This window comes from Anopheles funestus, chromosome 3RL, assembly GCF_943734845.2.
Source record: "Anopheles funestus chromosome 3RL, idAnoFuneDA-416_04, whole genome shotgun sequence".
Lineage (NCBI taxonomy): Eukaryota > Metazoa > Arthropoda > Insecta > Diptera > Culicidae > Anopheles > Anopheles funestus.
Genome location: NC_064599.1, coordinates 70,134,606 through 70,149,807, shown reverse-complemented (window position 1 = coordinate 70,149,807; position 15,202 = coordinate 70,134,606). Strand labels below are relative to the sequence as shown.

Below are 15,202 nucleotides of genomic sequence, written 5' to 3'. Positions count from 1 at the left end.
TAATCGATTATTAGCGTTACAGTGATGCCGGTGAGAATAAATATATGTAGATTAATCAACAAATTGATTACTGGTCGAGATTCATCCCAAGAGGACCTGTGGAATTAACTGCCAGAAAGTGCTAGAAAAACTGAGAATCGGTACTTAAGCTCATTTAAACTAATAATTCATTCGTCGGATACAGGATTACGCAACGTTTTAGACTATACGGGGCTATCTTCTTTTTTTTTAAATCAGAGTATTTCTGCCAAAAGATATTGAAGTGGTTTTGCGGCTAATTAAAAAATGGTAGAATTGGAAATTGAACTTCATCTTCATACGTCAGACGCGTTCTTTCCCTGTTAAGAAAAAGTATTTCTGAAATTTTCTCGACCTCTCGATCAGTAACGACCTCTGAGGTTCATGCCATCCATTTCTGGCTTGTGAGACTTACTTTTACCGTTTAGCCGGATAGTCAGTCCTTGCTCCGGGGGACGGTCCGTATGGAATTTGATCCTCGCTTCTGCCGTGTGGACCAGCGCCGTTTATCACATACACCATCGGGCCGCCCCAATTATTTCTACGATGGCTTATTAAGAGATACTTACTGCAGTTTCTCAAACAAACGACTAATCCTCGTGAAACTGAGTTTGGTTTACTCAACAGATGGTTCTAGTCCGGAGAAGTCCGGAAATAGTTGAATCCAATATTTCATCAATACAAAGGATTCATATTACTACCTTGAATCCTTCGAGAGGCTTTTTATTGCCGTTTATTCGTAATTTGATTATGTTATAGCAAACCACCGGGAAATATTCTTCTTTGCTATTGGATGAAGCATATCAGAAGTGAAATAAATGCCTCTTATGTTTCCTTCACACACAAAACATGAAAAAATACACGAAATCATGCGTTATTTCTTCGCCTCTCATCTTTTATTCACTCTTTCTCCTTCTCTGTCTCTCTTATTCCGCATCGGACTGCCCCCGGCATAGTTGTTGACATGTTTTCCGGAGCAAATAAAAAAAAAACATTTGTCCAGCTGATCCTTGCCCACTGTTACGTACGCACACACTGACCAAAGGATCGCTGCATCATCACAGCACACACGTAAACACGCACTGAATCGTACAATTATGCACAGTGTTGTACACAAAGCACTACGCAAGCACAGCAAGTGTACCACCACAGGCCCCGGAACATATCCCGTCACTTTTCCATCATCAAACGACAAGGATAATGATAATGACGGATGCATATACACAGAAGTACGGTAACGTGGTGGGTTGACGATGATCTTCCAAATGTTGCTTCTTACTGGAAGAAGGTAACCGGGCGGCGGTAAGAGAACAGCTTCCGGTAGCGCTTGTGGTGGTATCGCTGCACCAGCGGGAATCGGATCTTCGGGTTGTGGAACTGCTTGATGTGTGCACGACGCGTCTTGGACGCAGGGATCGCTTCCACCTTGATGATCTATAATTGTTGTAATTGAAGAAAGAAAAACAGAGTGTTAACAACTATGATGATGTTGTGCCTATAACTTGGGATAATGAGGAACAAATAATACCTGGATCGAGTGAGCACGGGCACGATGGCGCGAAGCCATGTCACTGTAGCACTGCGTGACGGCACCACCAACAGTCAGGTCACGGTACTCGCGGTACATGTTGTGCGTACCGGAACGCGAATCATAACGCAACCAGATGCCGAAGTTCTTCACCTTCAGCGGCGTCTTTTCCATGATGCGCTTCACCGACACGATCTCGCCGGTTGCCTTCTTGAACTTGCGCAGCTGACGCAGGAAGTACCAGAAGCGCGACTTGGCCACGATGTGGTCCGGGGCGAAGATGTGCATCTTAAACAGTGGAGGGTTCTTCTCCTTCTCCGAGGGCAGCTTGCGCCCGATCACCTGGTATTCTTTCAGCTGAAATTATACATCGAGTGCGATTAGCATGATGTCCATTATCGATTCGCATTCGAAACGCGTAGGGAAAGGGTAGCAAATAACGATGCAAATTATGCCATCTGCCTGGATCTATTCATTTCGTCAACAACATGGTTTTGTGGTGATGTTGCTGCTGATGGTATTGCTGACCCGCTGTCACTTTGCCGACTATGAATACAAGTCCCGAAATGAGTGTAATTTCGTTGCATTTAAGCCGCAAATACACCGCGTTCCAACGCCAGCTGGCGAACGGCACTTATGTCCATCAAAATTTGCATCCCTTTCACTAATAATTATTGTAAAATTCAAAGAAAAACAGAAATTTACCACTCCTTTAGCTTTCATCTTGACTGCGCTTCGTTAAAGAGGAAACGGAAAAGGACTTTGACAGCAGCACCTTGAACTGTAGTTGACAGTTTGGAGATGAAATGTCAAACCGATTTGTAACATGGCCGTGTTGCCAATTTTGGTTAAAATTGTAGAACATTCAATTTAAATTATTGTATCATGCCGTACTTTATCTGAAAAGAATAATGCGCTGTTCTAATAGCTCAATTTTCGATGAAATAATTAAATCACACTACAATAGAAGAAGGGGCCAGCTTTTGAGATTAACATTCAAACAAGTGTAACGATTTACAGCAAATTCCTCATCAATAAATGAAGAACTAAAGATTAAGTATCAGGCGATCAATTCAACTGATTGAAAGAGTTTGTTCAAAAGTAATTTATATTTAAATTGAACTTATCCGAGCCTTGCACATGCATCCCACGAATGAGATCATAACGATTCCCAGAAACAACGAATCAACAAATCCCGATCATTTTGACAGTTGGTCAGTTGGTTTTGCGCAAAGTGGGTGGGAGCTGCATTCAAGATTTGCTCAGAGCCGGATTAGGCAAAAACAAACACAGATTGCATCTTGTTTTCTTCGGCGAATAGTGCCACTTTCCTGCTGTGCAACCTGCTGTAGATTTTCGAGAAGCTTAAACGTTAAACGGTAAAGAACCTGCAACTGACGTACAAAAACGAAATGGCAAAACGTGTGCAACCGACGTGGCAAGCACCGGAGGAAAAACCCGCACCAAAGTTGTACCTTTACAACAGTTTGACCAGGCGGAAAGAACCGTTTGTACCGCGAGACGGTCGCAATGTACAGTGGTACAGCTGTGGCCCAACGGTGTACGATGCATCCCATATGGGGCATGCCCGGTCCTACATTAGTTTCGACATTCTGCGCCGGGTGCTGAGCGATTACTTCGGCTACAACGTGCTGTACGTGATGAACATTACCGACATCGACGATAAGATCATCAAGCGCGCACGCCAGAACCATCTGTACGAGCAGTACCTGCAGCAGGCCAAGGACATGCCACTGGAGCGATTGCTGGACGACAGCAAGGAAGTGATGGCAACGTTTCGCGAGAATGTGGGACGTACGACTGACGCCGACAAGAAGACGATGATGGATCGTATGCTAGAGAAGTTGACTGCGGCCGTGGACAATCTTTCGCTCGCGGTTAAGGACGGTGACGAGAGCCGTATTCGGCAAGCGCAGGATCAGTTTTTGCAGGATTCAAAGGATCCGCTGGCGGATCTGCTGGACAGTAAGCGGGGCTCATCAGTGACGGAGAATGCAATCTTTGAGACGTTACCGCGCTACTGGGAGGATGCCTTCCACAAGGACATGACGGCACTGAACGTTCTCCAGCCGGATGTACTGACGCGCGTCAGTGAGTACGTGCCACAAATCATCGTTTACATAGAGAAGATTATTGCGAACGGATTGGCGTACGAAGCGAACGGGTCCGTATACTTCGATGTGGCTGGGTTCGATCGACGGGAGCAGCACCATTACGCGAAGCTAGTGCCGGAAGCCTATGGAGATGCGAAACAGTTGCAGGAAGGTGAAGGAGATCTTAGCGTCGGTGCGGACCGGCTGACGGAGAAACGATCACCGAACGATTTCGCTCTGTGGAAAAGCAGTAAGGCGGGCGAACCGTGGTGGGACAGTCCTTGGGGTCGTGGACGTCCCGGCTGGCACATCGAATGTTCGGCAATGGCATCGGATATCTGTGGCGATTATCTAGACATCCACACCGGTGGAGTCGATCTGAAGTTCCCGCACCACGACAACGAACTGGCCCAGAGCGAAGCACACGATGGAAGCGCCGAGTGGGTGAAGTATTTCCTCCACACCGGCCATCTCACGATCGCTGGCTGCAAGATGTCCAAATCGCTGAAAAACTTCGTCACGATCCAGCAGGCACTCGAGAAGCACACGGCAACGCAGCTGCGGCTTGCCTTCTTGCTACACTCGTGGAAGGATACGCTCGACTATTCGGACAACACGATGGAAATGGCAGTTCAGTACGAACGTTTCCTGAACGAGTTCTTCCTCAACGTGAAGGATCTGACGCGCCACGTACAAACCGGCCCGGCACGGGATGCGTTCGATCGCTGGGGATCGGTTGAGGCGGAACTGCAGCAAAAGTTTGCCGATGCACGTGCGGCCATCCATGAGGCGCTCTGTGATAACGTTGATACGCGCACGGCCCTGGATGTGCTGCGTGGGCTTGTTTCCGCCTGTAACGTGTACATCAAGGCACATCGATCGTCCGGTTTTAATGCACTCTTGCTACGACGCATTGCTAGTTACTGCACGGACCTGTTGCACATATTTGGCGCAATTAGCGGACCACGTGGTGGAATTGGATTCCCCATAAGCGCCGGAGCTGTCGGCGATGGCACGGCTGGAGATGTAAGAATAGTTGAATATTAATATTAATTCACTTTTACGTAGCTTACTAATAATGGTTTACTCACGCGTGTTTTTAGCTCGAACAAACCGTCATGCCCTACCTGCAAGCGTTGGCCGAATTCCGCAATGCCGTACGGGAACAGGCACGCGGTTTAAAGGCGACCGAAATTCTACAACTGTGCGATCAGCTGCGTGACGACGTGCTGCCCGGTTTGGGTGTACGGCTCGAAGATCGCGAAGGTGCTCCCACCGCCTTGAAGCTAGTTCCGGCCGAGGTGCTGCTACGGGAACGTGAAGCCAAACGTGCCGAAGAGAACCGTAAAGCGGCAGAAAAGGAGCGCAAAAAGGTGGAAGCAGCAGCGGCACAGGCCGCTAAAGATGCGCTGCGTAAGATCAATTCGATCGATATGTTCCGCAGCGAGACGGACAAGTATTCGGCGTTTGATGGCACAACCGGCCTGCCGACACACGATACGGAAGGGAAGGAAATTAGCAAGGGACAGCTGAAGAAGTTGCAAAAGCTGCAACAGGCACAGGAGAAACGCTACCAAGAATATCTGGCTTCGAAGTAAAACCTTTCCTTTGGTGAACACTAAAAGGGAAGATGAAATAAATGCATTTTTTTTAAAGTTAACAATCTTTTTTTCGGATGCTAAAAACAACCCGGTTTCGAAATGTGTTGGATTCAATTCTCGCTCTACTACGTGCTCAGGGAGGGTGTTTTGTTTTTCGCAGAAAAAAAAACTGTTACACATCTTTAAACTTCTTGCTTTAGTTTAATATACATATGCATTGGGCGTATATATATATATAATATAACACGTTACTAGTATGCTTGATTAATCGCTGCGGAAAGGATACACTACACACTGTTTACCTTGAATCCTGCTTTGTTTCTCGTTTTGCTCGGATTTGGGATGAATCCGATTCCCAATTAATCAACTGATTGCGATTTCGACAGTTTCGATAGACAGACTAACATTCATGATAGCATGATTTGGACGATTTGTTTAGCAACTACTTCAAGTACTAGGGAAACCATCGTTCGCTCTTTGTCCCGTTTTTTGTTGTTTTTTTTTTTGCTACATGATTGTTTAATTGATTATGACCTTATATGTCCTTGTCCGTTTTTGCCAGCTGCTAAAACTACTAACCCATTAACAAACACAAGCAAATTGATCGGTAAACCGAACGGTAGAAAACAAATAGTTGGAGGTAGTTTAGTTATTGTAGGAATAGGAGTCATCCGTGACCAATCCAGACCAGATGAAGGATGGCAATGGGGAGCAGCTTTTGATGGTTTGATGGATTCAATTCCAAAATGAACGAGGTATTGTGTGTGTGGGAACAACGGATCGGGATAAAAGGATCAAACGTTGGATTTCTTTAGTAGTAAAATCTCCTTCTAAACGGTGGTGCTTCTTAATTCTCTTCGCTGCGTGTGAAGATCCAAACCTTTGGTCCAGCAGGTACTTTTGTCTTCGTCGCAAGTTGTTACGTCCATTGATGATATTCGCGCCAAAAGCCAACAAATGGAAGACGCATGTGAAAGAAACGGAAAATCCTGCCACGCCTGTCGTCTCCTCTTTTGGTGCTCAGCTTCCAACGGTGAGATTCGAACGCATCCAACCGATAGCATACTTTATTATATAAACAGGATGCTTTATTATATTAGTTTAGTAAAAAAAAAAAACACGAACTGGACCCACAGGTAGATAATAACATGGATGAATTGTACTTGAAAACATGGCATATTGGGAGTGTCGATCGATGTTCTTCTGACAAGCGCAAATCCCCCCCCTCTACTACATAAGGGCGCTTGCCCATTCCGTGTACTTTCCGATGCGCATTACGCATTTGAGAGATTGTTGGAAAGTTTGTCCCCCAAAAAAAATAGAGCAGTTTAAAAACCGTTAAAAAAAAAAAACAAAACAAACGCTGAATCGATCGCGTTTTAATATTGCAATATTCGACAATTATTGTTTCATCTTGCACGATTCCGCTCATTACTGCTCATTTATCATTTATCGCCTGATTGTAACATGCTTTCATTTTTCCTGCCCTTTTTCTTATTAGCCCTTCCGTCTGCAATCGCTTCAAAGCATTGCGTTCTTCCTGTCCCTTTGTTTTTTCTCTGTTTGTCTGTTATATAGCATACTCTTCATTTCGATAAACACTAATATTGTAACGACTTACAAATTAACCGATAGTCACTAGGTAGTAATTAGTACACTGCATTGAATGGTAAAGTTACAACCAAAAAAAAAATAAAGCAGACAGAATTCTCCCCTTTTTTTGCGTTTCGCGCACGTACCTGGTGGGGGCGCTGGGTTGTGTTTAGGGGTTTGCAACGCTAAAAAGTATGCAATCGTTCTCACGTACACAACTCCATAAGTTTTTTTTTGCGGTCGTGTGTGGTTGATAACCCAGGAAGTACCTGCTTCAGTTGATTGGCGATTTAAAGAGGATGTTTTACGTACGCAAAACACACGATCCACGACGTGGCGTGTTTGCCGATAGTGAGGTGAGGTGAGATGGACACAATGTAGAACAATTTGCCCTTTATAGTTCAACTTTCAAAAACAAAGTTCATACTAAAAGAATAGTTCTTTTCCTTTCCCAACACACAGATTCGTATCATTTGATAAAAGCAAAATGAATAAAGGACAGATAGAGTAAAAAAAAAATATAATCCAACTCGTACATTCGAGTTAAGTTCTGGTAGGCAATTATTGCAACGAAACATAGGAAATAAATGATTGCAAATGAATGTGAATACAGTTAGAGCACATATCATTTCTTGTACTCAACTACGGTCAATCCTTTGCCGTAAGCAATAGTACATTGACAGAGCAAACTTTTCTGTTTGCGTTGCACACAAAAAAAACAAAAACAAACACATTAAAAAAAGTGTATCCATTTTTGTAAAATAAAAAAAAACTTAAATTTAGATTAAAATGTTGAAAACGCTTGCAAAATGACCAAAAACAACTTAATTTGTGGGTGCCGGTAGGGGAGCAATCTGCAGTGTACTAAACGCAACGCATTTGCATATCACGAGGATCCGGATCGTATCATATCCTTTGTCGGCTGTCTCCAGGTTGACCCACTCGGGTGCAGAGAGTGGTCTCAACGCAACAGTAACAGTCAGGGGAAAGTAAAGATGAGATCCTCTGCCGTGGCGTAACACGCTCATATCTGTGAGGTGAACTTTTGAATTTGCCGACGTGGCAAATCACCAAACACTGCCTCGCCGTGTACGCTTTTGGCGAGGGCCTTGATACTGGCCGCAATATCGACCGTATCTTCCGCCATCTGCAAGAAACGGTTAAAGTTGTAATTAAAAAAAAAACATTTGTTCGCGACAGGGGCAAACACACAAACACACGACGCTTTTACCTCATCGAGATCTTCTTCGTTCATCCGGTACGGTGGCATCATTTTCGGCATTGAAATCGGAAGACTTTTTGCGACCGAGCTCGTCTGTCGTCCGTACTGATGGCGTGGGATAAATATGCCACCTTCCGCACGATTGTTGTTTTCCGGTATATCTGGCGGGAAGACGAAAAAGCGTATTTATTCGAGAGGATCTTGCTCTGTTTTTGGTTTGCTTTTGTTTTTATCTTACCATCATAATCTGATTGCTCCTCGTCAGAAATATCATCCGGTGGTGGCGTTTTGTCATTCTCCATCCCATCAATGTCGAACATACAGTCCGAGTCGAACATTGTCTGTTGCAGCTGCGGCTGCGGCTGCTGTTGTCGCTGATGGACATTGCTGTTAAATCTATGTGTAGCTCCCGTTAGGTTGCCGACACTGCCGGCAAGCCCTGGTACCGTTGTGGCCGCCCCCAGGGTATTGCCGTGATTGGCAAAGAGATTTGTACTCATGGAATGTTGCTGCTGCTGCTGCTGAGTTGGTGGTTTGCTAATGGCACCTTGGTTGCTGTTCGTAGTATTATTGTTGATCGTATTGGCGGCACTGTTGCTCAGCTGCATTGGCGCCCGCTGATTGTCGGTAGCCGGCTTGAAGCCGTGCGTTGAATCCGCACCGTTGGAAACGCTGCTAGCGTTCTGGTCGGGGCTAACCGACGTACCGTTACCGTTCACAATCGACGGTGGACTGTTGCCGGTTGACATCGGCATACACTCCGGCGTTGCGGGTGGCGTTTCCAGGTGACTGTCCGCGACATCCGCTGGATTTGCTGGTACCGGCGTACCTAAGTTCGTTAGCAATGGTTGAAGCGCTTTCTCCACCACCGACGGACTGGTGGTGGTGTTGTTGGTCCCGGTACCATGCTGTTCGCCGCTTGCATTACTAGCTAGTAGTTCAGGTACGAATGTTTGCGCCAGAAACAGATAATCCTGCTCAGCCCGATCGCGCACATTGCTCAGCTGCTCGTTCAGCTCCTGCGTGACCCGGGCGATCCGTTCGTTAGCCGACTGCGTTTCGGCAAGCATAAACGCGCGCAACGATTCGAGCAGCTCGTTCCGATCGTTCGTACTGTCGAGCGTGTTGGCCGCCGCCGTAAACAGGCTGCGGCACTGGTCCTTGCGATAAAATCCGCGAAAATCGGCCGCACGCCGATCGAGCACGATCCTGAACGCGGGTGAATAATTTTCCTGCCGTTTACGTCGATTAATTTCGTCTGCGGTGAGCTGGAAAGTGCGTGAAAAATTGCATTGTGAGAAATTTATTTACAATCGATATACAAAACAAGCGTCCTACCGCAAGTGTTCCATTGATCAGGACAGTGGCCGGGTTGGTGATATCACGGGCAAACGTGACGGAACCACAGTACAGACATTTGCACACATTCCAGCCATCGCACGAGATTGTCTTTAGCATCATTGTCAGCTGCATTGTTACGCTGGCATCTTGCAGGGGTCCAACCGACTAGAAGGATACAGAGAATAGTATTATTTAGAGAAGTTATTAAAAATATAATTTGAAATAAAAATGGCACCTAGCGTAATAAAATTAATAAAAGATTCATTGTGACAGCCTTCGATCATTCTTCGATCACAAGCAAACAGGTGAATAAATGTTTGTTTGAAGATCATCCTTGATGATCCTTCTCTTTGATAATAAAAATCTTTTTTTTATTAAACCTATTTTTTTTTTGTGATCAGACGGTTTTTTATTTTGTACACTTGATCGTTCAGATGCGACAGATTATTATAGCAACAATCTCGCTCTCTCTCTCGCTCTCTCTTTCTTTCGATCTAGGTCGATGTTTCTCGCACTTTTTTCCTCTCGGTTACAATAAACAACGCAGCTATAAAACAACCGATCATCCCTTTTACGCTCAGCTGATGAAACGGGAACCTAAAGTCACTTTACCTAACACCATCAGCACCCCTACTGATCGCCAACCCCACTGTCTCATCCCCCCACTCTCTTCACGCTATCCCCCCGAGAAAACGAGCCAAAAACAGACGAGCGCGTCATATTCACCGTGATTATATTTTCGTTCATTCGCGCTGCGCCTTTTTAGCTTGGTTGTGGGGTTTCGGGGGGGGGGGGGGGGGGGGGGGTGGGGCGGTTGTGTATGTTTTGGTATTGGGATTGGGAGTTGTTCTTCTTGCCGTTGTTGCCTTATTTCAGTTTTGTGTATGCTGATTTCCGTATGCATTGCGTTTTGCCTCATCCCTCCTCCCCCCACAAGTTGTATGTTGGACAGGGGGGGTTTAGGATTACCAAGCACCAAACAAAGCGATATTTGCTGAGCGGTTTTTTGGGGGTGAGAAAAGGGTGGAAAATTGCATACATCGACAGTAATATTATCGTGAACAAATTTATATACAAAACTTTATCATGCGTGTTGTTAAGTACAGCTAATAAAATTGCGTTTTAGTACATAGAACATACTTTAAGTATTGTAATACTTCCAAGAGCGATTGTAGAACGAAAATCTTTATGGGGAACAAACAGCGCAGCATTACAAATTCGATTTCATATCAAAAACTTGCCTCTGCTAATACCCCTGTTTTGAGTACTAAAGTAGCAACTCCCTTAAAAAGAATAAACCGTCCGATCTTGGTTGTTAAGAGAAGCGAAACTTTCATCACCGTGTGCCCGGCAGTACACACCAACACGTGTGCAGGCGGACGCAATAATCGTACCACACCGCGCGGAGCGCAAAGATGTGCGCGGCGAATATTCTTTTCTTTTCCCATATTTCTTTAAGAAGAAAGAAAAAAAAAACACCGTTCAGATGAAAAGCTGAACGTGCGATAAGTGCGCTGGGAATGGGGCTGATTATTGTATAGAACGGAGTAGCGCACACCACCTTGTATGTAGGTGCCCACACCGAAACGCACACCGCAATCGAATGTGCGTCCGTGTGCGTGCACGCAAAACTCGCTCCGGGCAGGGTCCCGTAATGGACGGTAAGAACGGGGGAAAAAAGTTAACCAACCTGCGCTCTCGGAACTCTCGGAACCAATCGCGAAACTATAAATGTTGATAACTTTGGCCCGTAATTGTCGGTATGCTTCCCTCGAATATTCTATTCCTAAGTCCTAATATTTCTTGCTGCTTACTGCAGCCAATCGTAACCCATTGCTGGCTGCTGCTACCGCCGAAACGTTCCTAGCCACGAAAGAGTTTCTTCAACTTACAGCTAATCGATTCCCCCCTCAATACAGAGCTCCGGTTTAGAGATAATAATCCGCACCACCGGCTACGCATTATCACAATGACCGCAAAATGTGGAGGCCTTGGTCGGTGGAGGGAAAGCAAACCGAGCGCAAAATGCCGGCCGGCATAATTATAGTTCGGTGCGCGAGAGCCATCCTGCGCTGATGGAATGGACACAACTTGTGGAACAGTGGAAATTGCATTGATATTTTCTGCACCTTCTTCAGTTGCATATCTTTCGCAAGATGACGGATTCTTTCGCTTCATTGCGATACCTCAAAACAGCAATGTTTCTTATCGTATTGATTTGATCATTATCGAACAAACGTTATTGCATTTGTTCTTGCAGCTAGTTCTGGCATTCGGCTAAAATGGTAGAACATTCTTGTTAACATAAATTGTTTCGTTAGCAAATTTGATTAATTGTTCAATAGGGATGGTGAATTAAGATAAGTGTATAAGTATGTGATTTGAACAATCACAACAAAGTTGGTATCAACTGGAAATTTAGCTGTAGAGTTACCTGAAACATTCGGAAATTGAAGTTAAGGTAATTAAAATTTAAATGTACCTTCTAGCAAAAGATTTACAAGCTCCAGTATGAAATAAAAGTAATGAACATTTTGGCTTGTAATGTCTTAAGGTAGTGCCGATTAAACTTTAGAATTTTCGAACTTTTGGGTCCTTCAAGACTGCCAATTGGCCATTTTGAACCATCAGGAAACTTCTCCAAAACTTCTCTCTACGACATCAACTCTTTCGAATGCGAACTCTTAACGAAACGTGGAGAAACAAACTGTACAAAGCTCGATTCGGCGGGTTCTCGGTCATGTAACTAAAATGATGCCATACTACCACACCTCTTTAACTCTTTATAGTTAGTCCTTATTGAGCAAAACAAACGTGAGAAGGCTGCGATAAACCCGACAGTGAACGATTTAAGAGACTTGGATTCTCCTCTGATGAAAAAAGTTAGAATTTTAGTCCAATACATAAGGAGCAGGGAAAGAAGTGTCATAGCCTGTTGTGTAGGCCAAATTATCTTTAGACCTTTACATATAATCTACACTTTAATGCCATGTAATATTTCTTATCTCTAGTTGTACCGTGTACCAATATACTTGATAAATGTTTTGTTGATTGTTTTTACAAATCCTTCTCTCGATCAGCAATGAACTCTTGTTTATGCTGTGCTTAAATCATTCCTTCGTGCCTTGCGTTTGTGATTCTTTGTATCCAAAATGTAAACGCTTGATTCTCACCCTTCCTGGAGGTATTTCTAATCATGCAGTAAGCAACACACCACCGGTCGGTATGACGCGCTGCTGTCTGATAACGAACCGCGCCGCCCGTTGTTCCGCATGTCGATGCGCTCCAAGAGTCGCGACAGGGAAAGTGATTATTTGCTTTGCATTCACATTTTGAGCATCTCACACGTTCTGGGGCTGCGTTGCATTGTAGCCGTCCATGTCTGCCATGTATGTAGAATCTGATTAAGCGATTGGGGTGGTGTTGCTTTCCGGCCTGAAACCGATCGCAAGTAATGTGTAGCCGAATGTCGTGATCGCAATGTTTATTCAACATTCTTCATCTGTGAACAACGGAATCCAAGGTAGTTTAGCGAGGCGGTTTGGCAAAGGAGGTGAACAAGTGATGCACACACTAAAAAAAAAGTGTACTACCACACCACCAACTCAGTCGGATTGCTACGATTATGGAATTTGTTTTCTATTCCAATTTCAACGTCACACTGCTGTAACATCATCGTATCGCTATGTTTTCCCATTTGCGATGACGTATAATGCCGTGTTTATTCCGTAATATAGATGTAGAAAAATCCAGAGCAATCCGTACCGATGTATTGTGCGAGATGAATCAAACAAGAAAAACAAACAAAGGAGAGACAGCCAAAAAGTGGATACACACAATCTGGACAACAGGAAAAAAAGATTAAAAAATCGATTTGGAATCGGCAGGACGACACGGGATGATGCTTTTTTTTTGTTTGACGGTACTGCGACGCAATAAACAAACACGCTCGTGTGTGCACTTTTACGAAATTTTCCAACCCGCGTGCGTATAGCACCAATCAATGCTGGATGTAAAAATACACAAAAAATCTCTAGGGATGTTTGATGAAAAAGAAGAAATAAACACTTTTTCTAAATAAAAATTGCCGGCCGGCAAACTAGCGTGGAAAACTTTTCCGCTTCTTTGCACTTGGTGGAAATGATGGAAAGTGAGAAGCAGCACAAGCACGGCGACTGACGGGACAATGCGCAAACAAAGAAAAATTGTACGATTGTACGAATAGGTAACCCAGTAGGCATGATGTATTTCGTTACGCTGTTTTTCTTTACTCACCTCCTGGAAGAAGCTGGCCAGCTCGCGTGATTTTCCTTCCGCAAGTCCGGCAATCACGGCTGCTGGTGGCCGCGGCAAGCTAATTTCGCTCTTCAGCGTCACTGGTCCGGGATCGGTGGCGGTTGTACTGCTGGGGACGGTGCTCTCATCGTTTACGGCTATCGACACGTTCAGGCACGGGCAGGCAAACATCTTTGTTGACCGACCGGGCACCCAGCTGGCTGCTGCCGGACAGCGATGGTAGATTTTCCGGACGTGCAAAATCCGTGCGGCACCCGGTACACACACACACACACACGCGACACACTCGACGCTCGAGCGTTAATAGTGGTGGTAGTGGTGCTTGGTGTTAGATGCGTTTGTTGCGGGTGTTCGTGTTTGTGCGTGTATGGGGGATTTGTCTTTCTTTTTCTTCCCGATAGCTTGCGAGTTACGAATGTTCCACCGATACCGATCCGAACTCAACTAACCAGCTAGCCCGAAAAATGGAAATCAAGACCACGAACAAAAGCTGATGTTGATGAAAACTCAAGAGCGCACCGAACCGTCGAACAACCACTAATCGCTGCACACTGGTGTCGCTCTGTGGCCCGAAGGGTTTTCGACAATGTAGGGCTATATGGTACGCGATATATAAATACGCACACACACACAGCTACACGCACAACGGGGGTTGGTTTGTTGTTTTGAGAAGCCGTCTTCCTCACGCTGAAAAACGATCGAGCGGATCGAAAGGTTCGGGAACAGGCAGAATGCGACGCAACGGGAAACGATGGCGACGAAAAGCAATTGGTACGTCCCTTCCAGTGTACGTTCCCTTTCCCGGCCAAATAGACAATTTTCGACGCACGTAACTACGCACGAACCGCACGCACGGATAAAGAAAAAGGATCTGATCCCGCTGGAGCGCAGAAGAGGCAGAAGAAGCTGCGCTTTTTACTACAAAGCAGTACGATGCAATCGTCTATTGTTCTCTTACACACTCGGTTCCTCTCTGTCTTTACATCTGCTGGTCTTCTTTGTACTGTTCTTCTGCTCTTTTACCGCAAGATGACACTTGAAGGTGTACGCAAAATTACCCTCTCTTGCGCTAACTGCCGGTTCGCTTCGCGTACAAAGGACTTTGGAATTGTACTTTAATGGCAGGAATAGCGAATAAATTCGTAATTCTACTTTATTTTGTAGATTTTGTGCTCTGCCCGTCCACTTGTAGGGTTTGTTGTGAGAAACGGTTGCGTTGTTTTTGACAGTTGCTCTGTCATCGATTGTTTATTGTGTAAGGTTAAGTGCTGTGTATTCGGTTGTTCTGTGCGTTGTTGGTAAATTTCTGGTAAGCATAAAAAGGGAATAAATGTTTCCGCCACTGTTTTAAAATATATAATCGGTGTTCAAAGATATAAAGCAGACGGAATCAGGTAGATTTTTCGGATGCGAATTCCTAGTATTCCACATTGTTCCCCTATAAGGATCTTCGTAGATGGGTGATAAACGGATAAGATGACTTGGATAA

At 44.9% G+C, this 15,202-nt stretch overlaps 3 protein-coding genes across 3 annotated transcripts; 1 reads left to right on the top strand and 2 right to left on the bottom strand.

Moving 5' to 3' along the window:
* Positions 1 to 888: 888 nt before the first annotated feature.
* LOC125769823 (60S ribosomal protein L18a) lies at positions 889 to 2,367 on the bottom strand. The gene is made up of 3 exons (XM_049438708.1): positions 2,252 to 2,367; positions 1,547 to 1,903; positions 889 to 1,452 (listed from the first exon to the last, which is right to left on the bottom strand). Exons 1-3 carry the CDS (start codon positions 2,267 to 2,269, stop codon positions 1,294 to 1,296), a joined length of 534 nt encoding a protein of 177 aa, XP_049294665.1. The 5' UTR covers positions 2,270 to 2,367; the 3' UTR covers positions 889 to 1,293.
* Positions 2,368 to 2,674: 307 nt separating this feature from the next.
* On the top strand, positions 2,675 to 5,311 carry LOC125769793 (cysteine--tRNA ligase, cytoplasmic). The gene is made up of 2 exons (XM_049438654.1): positions 2,675 to 4,686; positions 4,764 to 5,311. The coding sequence occupies exons 1-2, from the start codon at positions 2,959 to 2,961 to the stop codon at positions 5,256 to 5,258; spliced, it is 2,223 nt and encodes a 740-aa protein (XP_049294611.1). The 5' UTR covers positions 2,675 to 2,958; the 3' UTR covers positions 5,259 to 5,311.
* A 146-nt stretch (positions 5,312 to 5,457) lies between these two features.
* On the bottom strand, positions 5,458 to 15,128 carry LOC125769798 (uncharacterized). Its single transcript, XM_049438659.1, has 5 exons — positions 13,693 to 15,128; positions 9,415 to 9,582; positions 8,315 to 9,344; positions 8,086 to 8,237; positions 5,458 to 8,001 (listed from the first exon to the last, which is right to left on the bottom strand). The coding sequence occupies exons 1-5, from the start codon at positions 13,882 to 13,884 to the stop codon at positions 7,879 to 7,881; spliced, it is 1,665 nt and encodes a 554-aa protein (XP_049294616.1). The 5' UTR covers positions 13,885 to 15,128; the 3' UTR covers positions 5,458 to 7,878.
* Between the last annotated feature and the right edge of the window lie 74 nt (positions 15,129 to 15,202).

Coding starts and splice junctions, on each gene's coding strand:
- LOC125769823 (XM_049438708.1), bottom strand. Junction 1,453..1,546: donor CCCGTGCTCACTCGATCCAG/GTATTATTTGTT, acceptor CAACAATTATAG/ATCATCAAGGTGGAAGCGAT.
- LOC125769798 (XM_049438659.1), bottom strand. CDS start 13,884: ATGTTTGCCTGCCCGTGCCTGAACGTGTCGATAGCCGTAAACGATGAG. Junction 9,583..13,692: donor TGGCCAGCTTCTTCCAGGAG/GTGAGTAAAGAA, acceptor GTATCCTTCTAG/TCGGTTGGACCCCTGCAAGA. Junction 8,238..8,314: donor GGAGCAATCAGATTATGATG/GTAAGATAAAAA, acceptor TCTTCCCGCCAG/ATATACCGGAAAACAACAAT.
- LOC125769793 (XM_049438654.1), top strand. CDS start 2,959: ATGGCAAAACGTGTGCAACCGACGTGGCAAGCACCGGAGGAAAAACCC. Junction 4,687..4,763: donor GCGATGGCACGGCTGGAGAT/GTAAGAATAGTT, acceptor GCGTGTTTTTAG/CTCGAACAAACCGTCATGCC.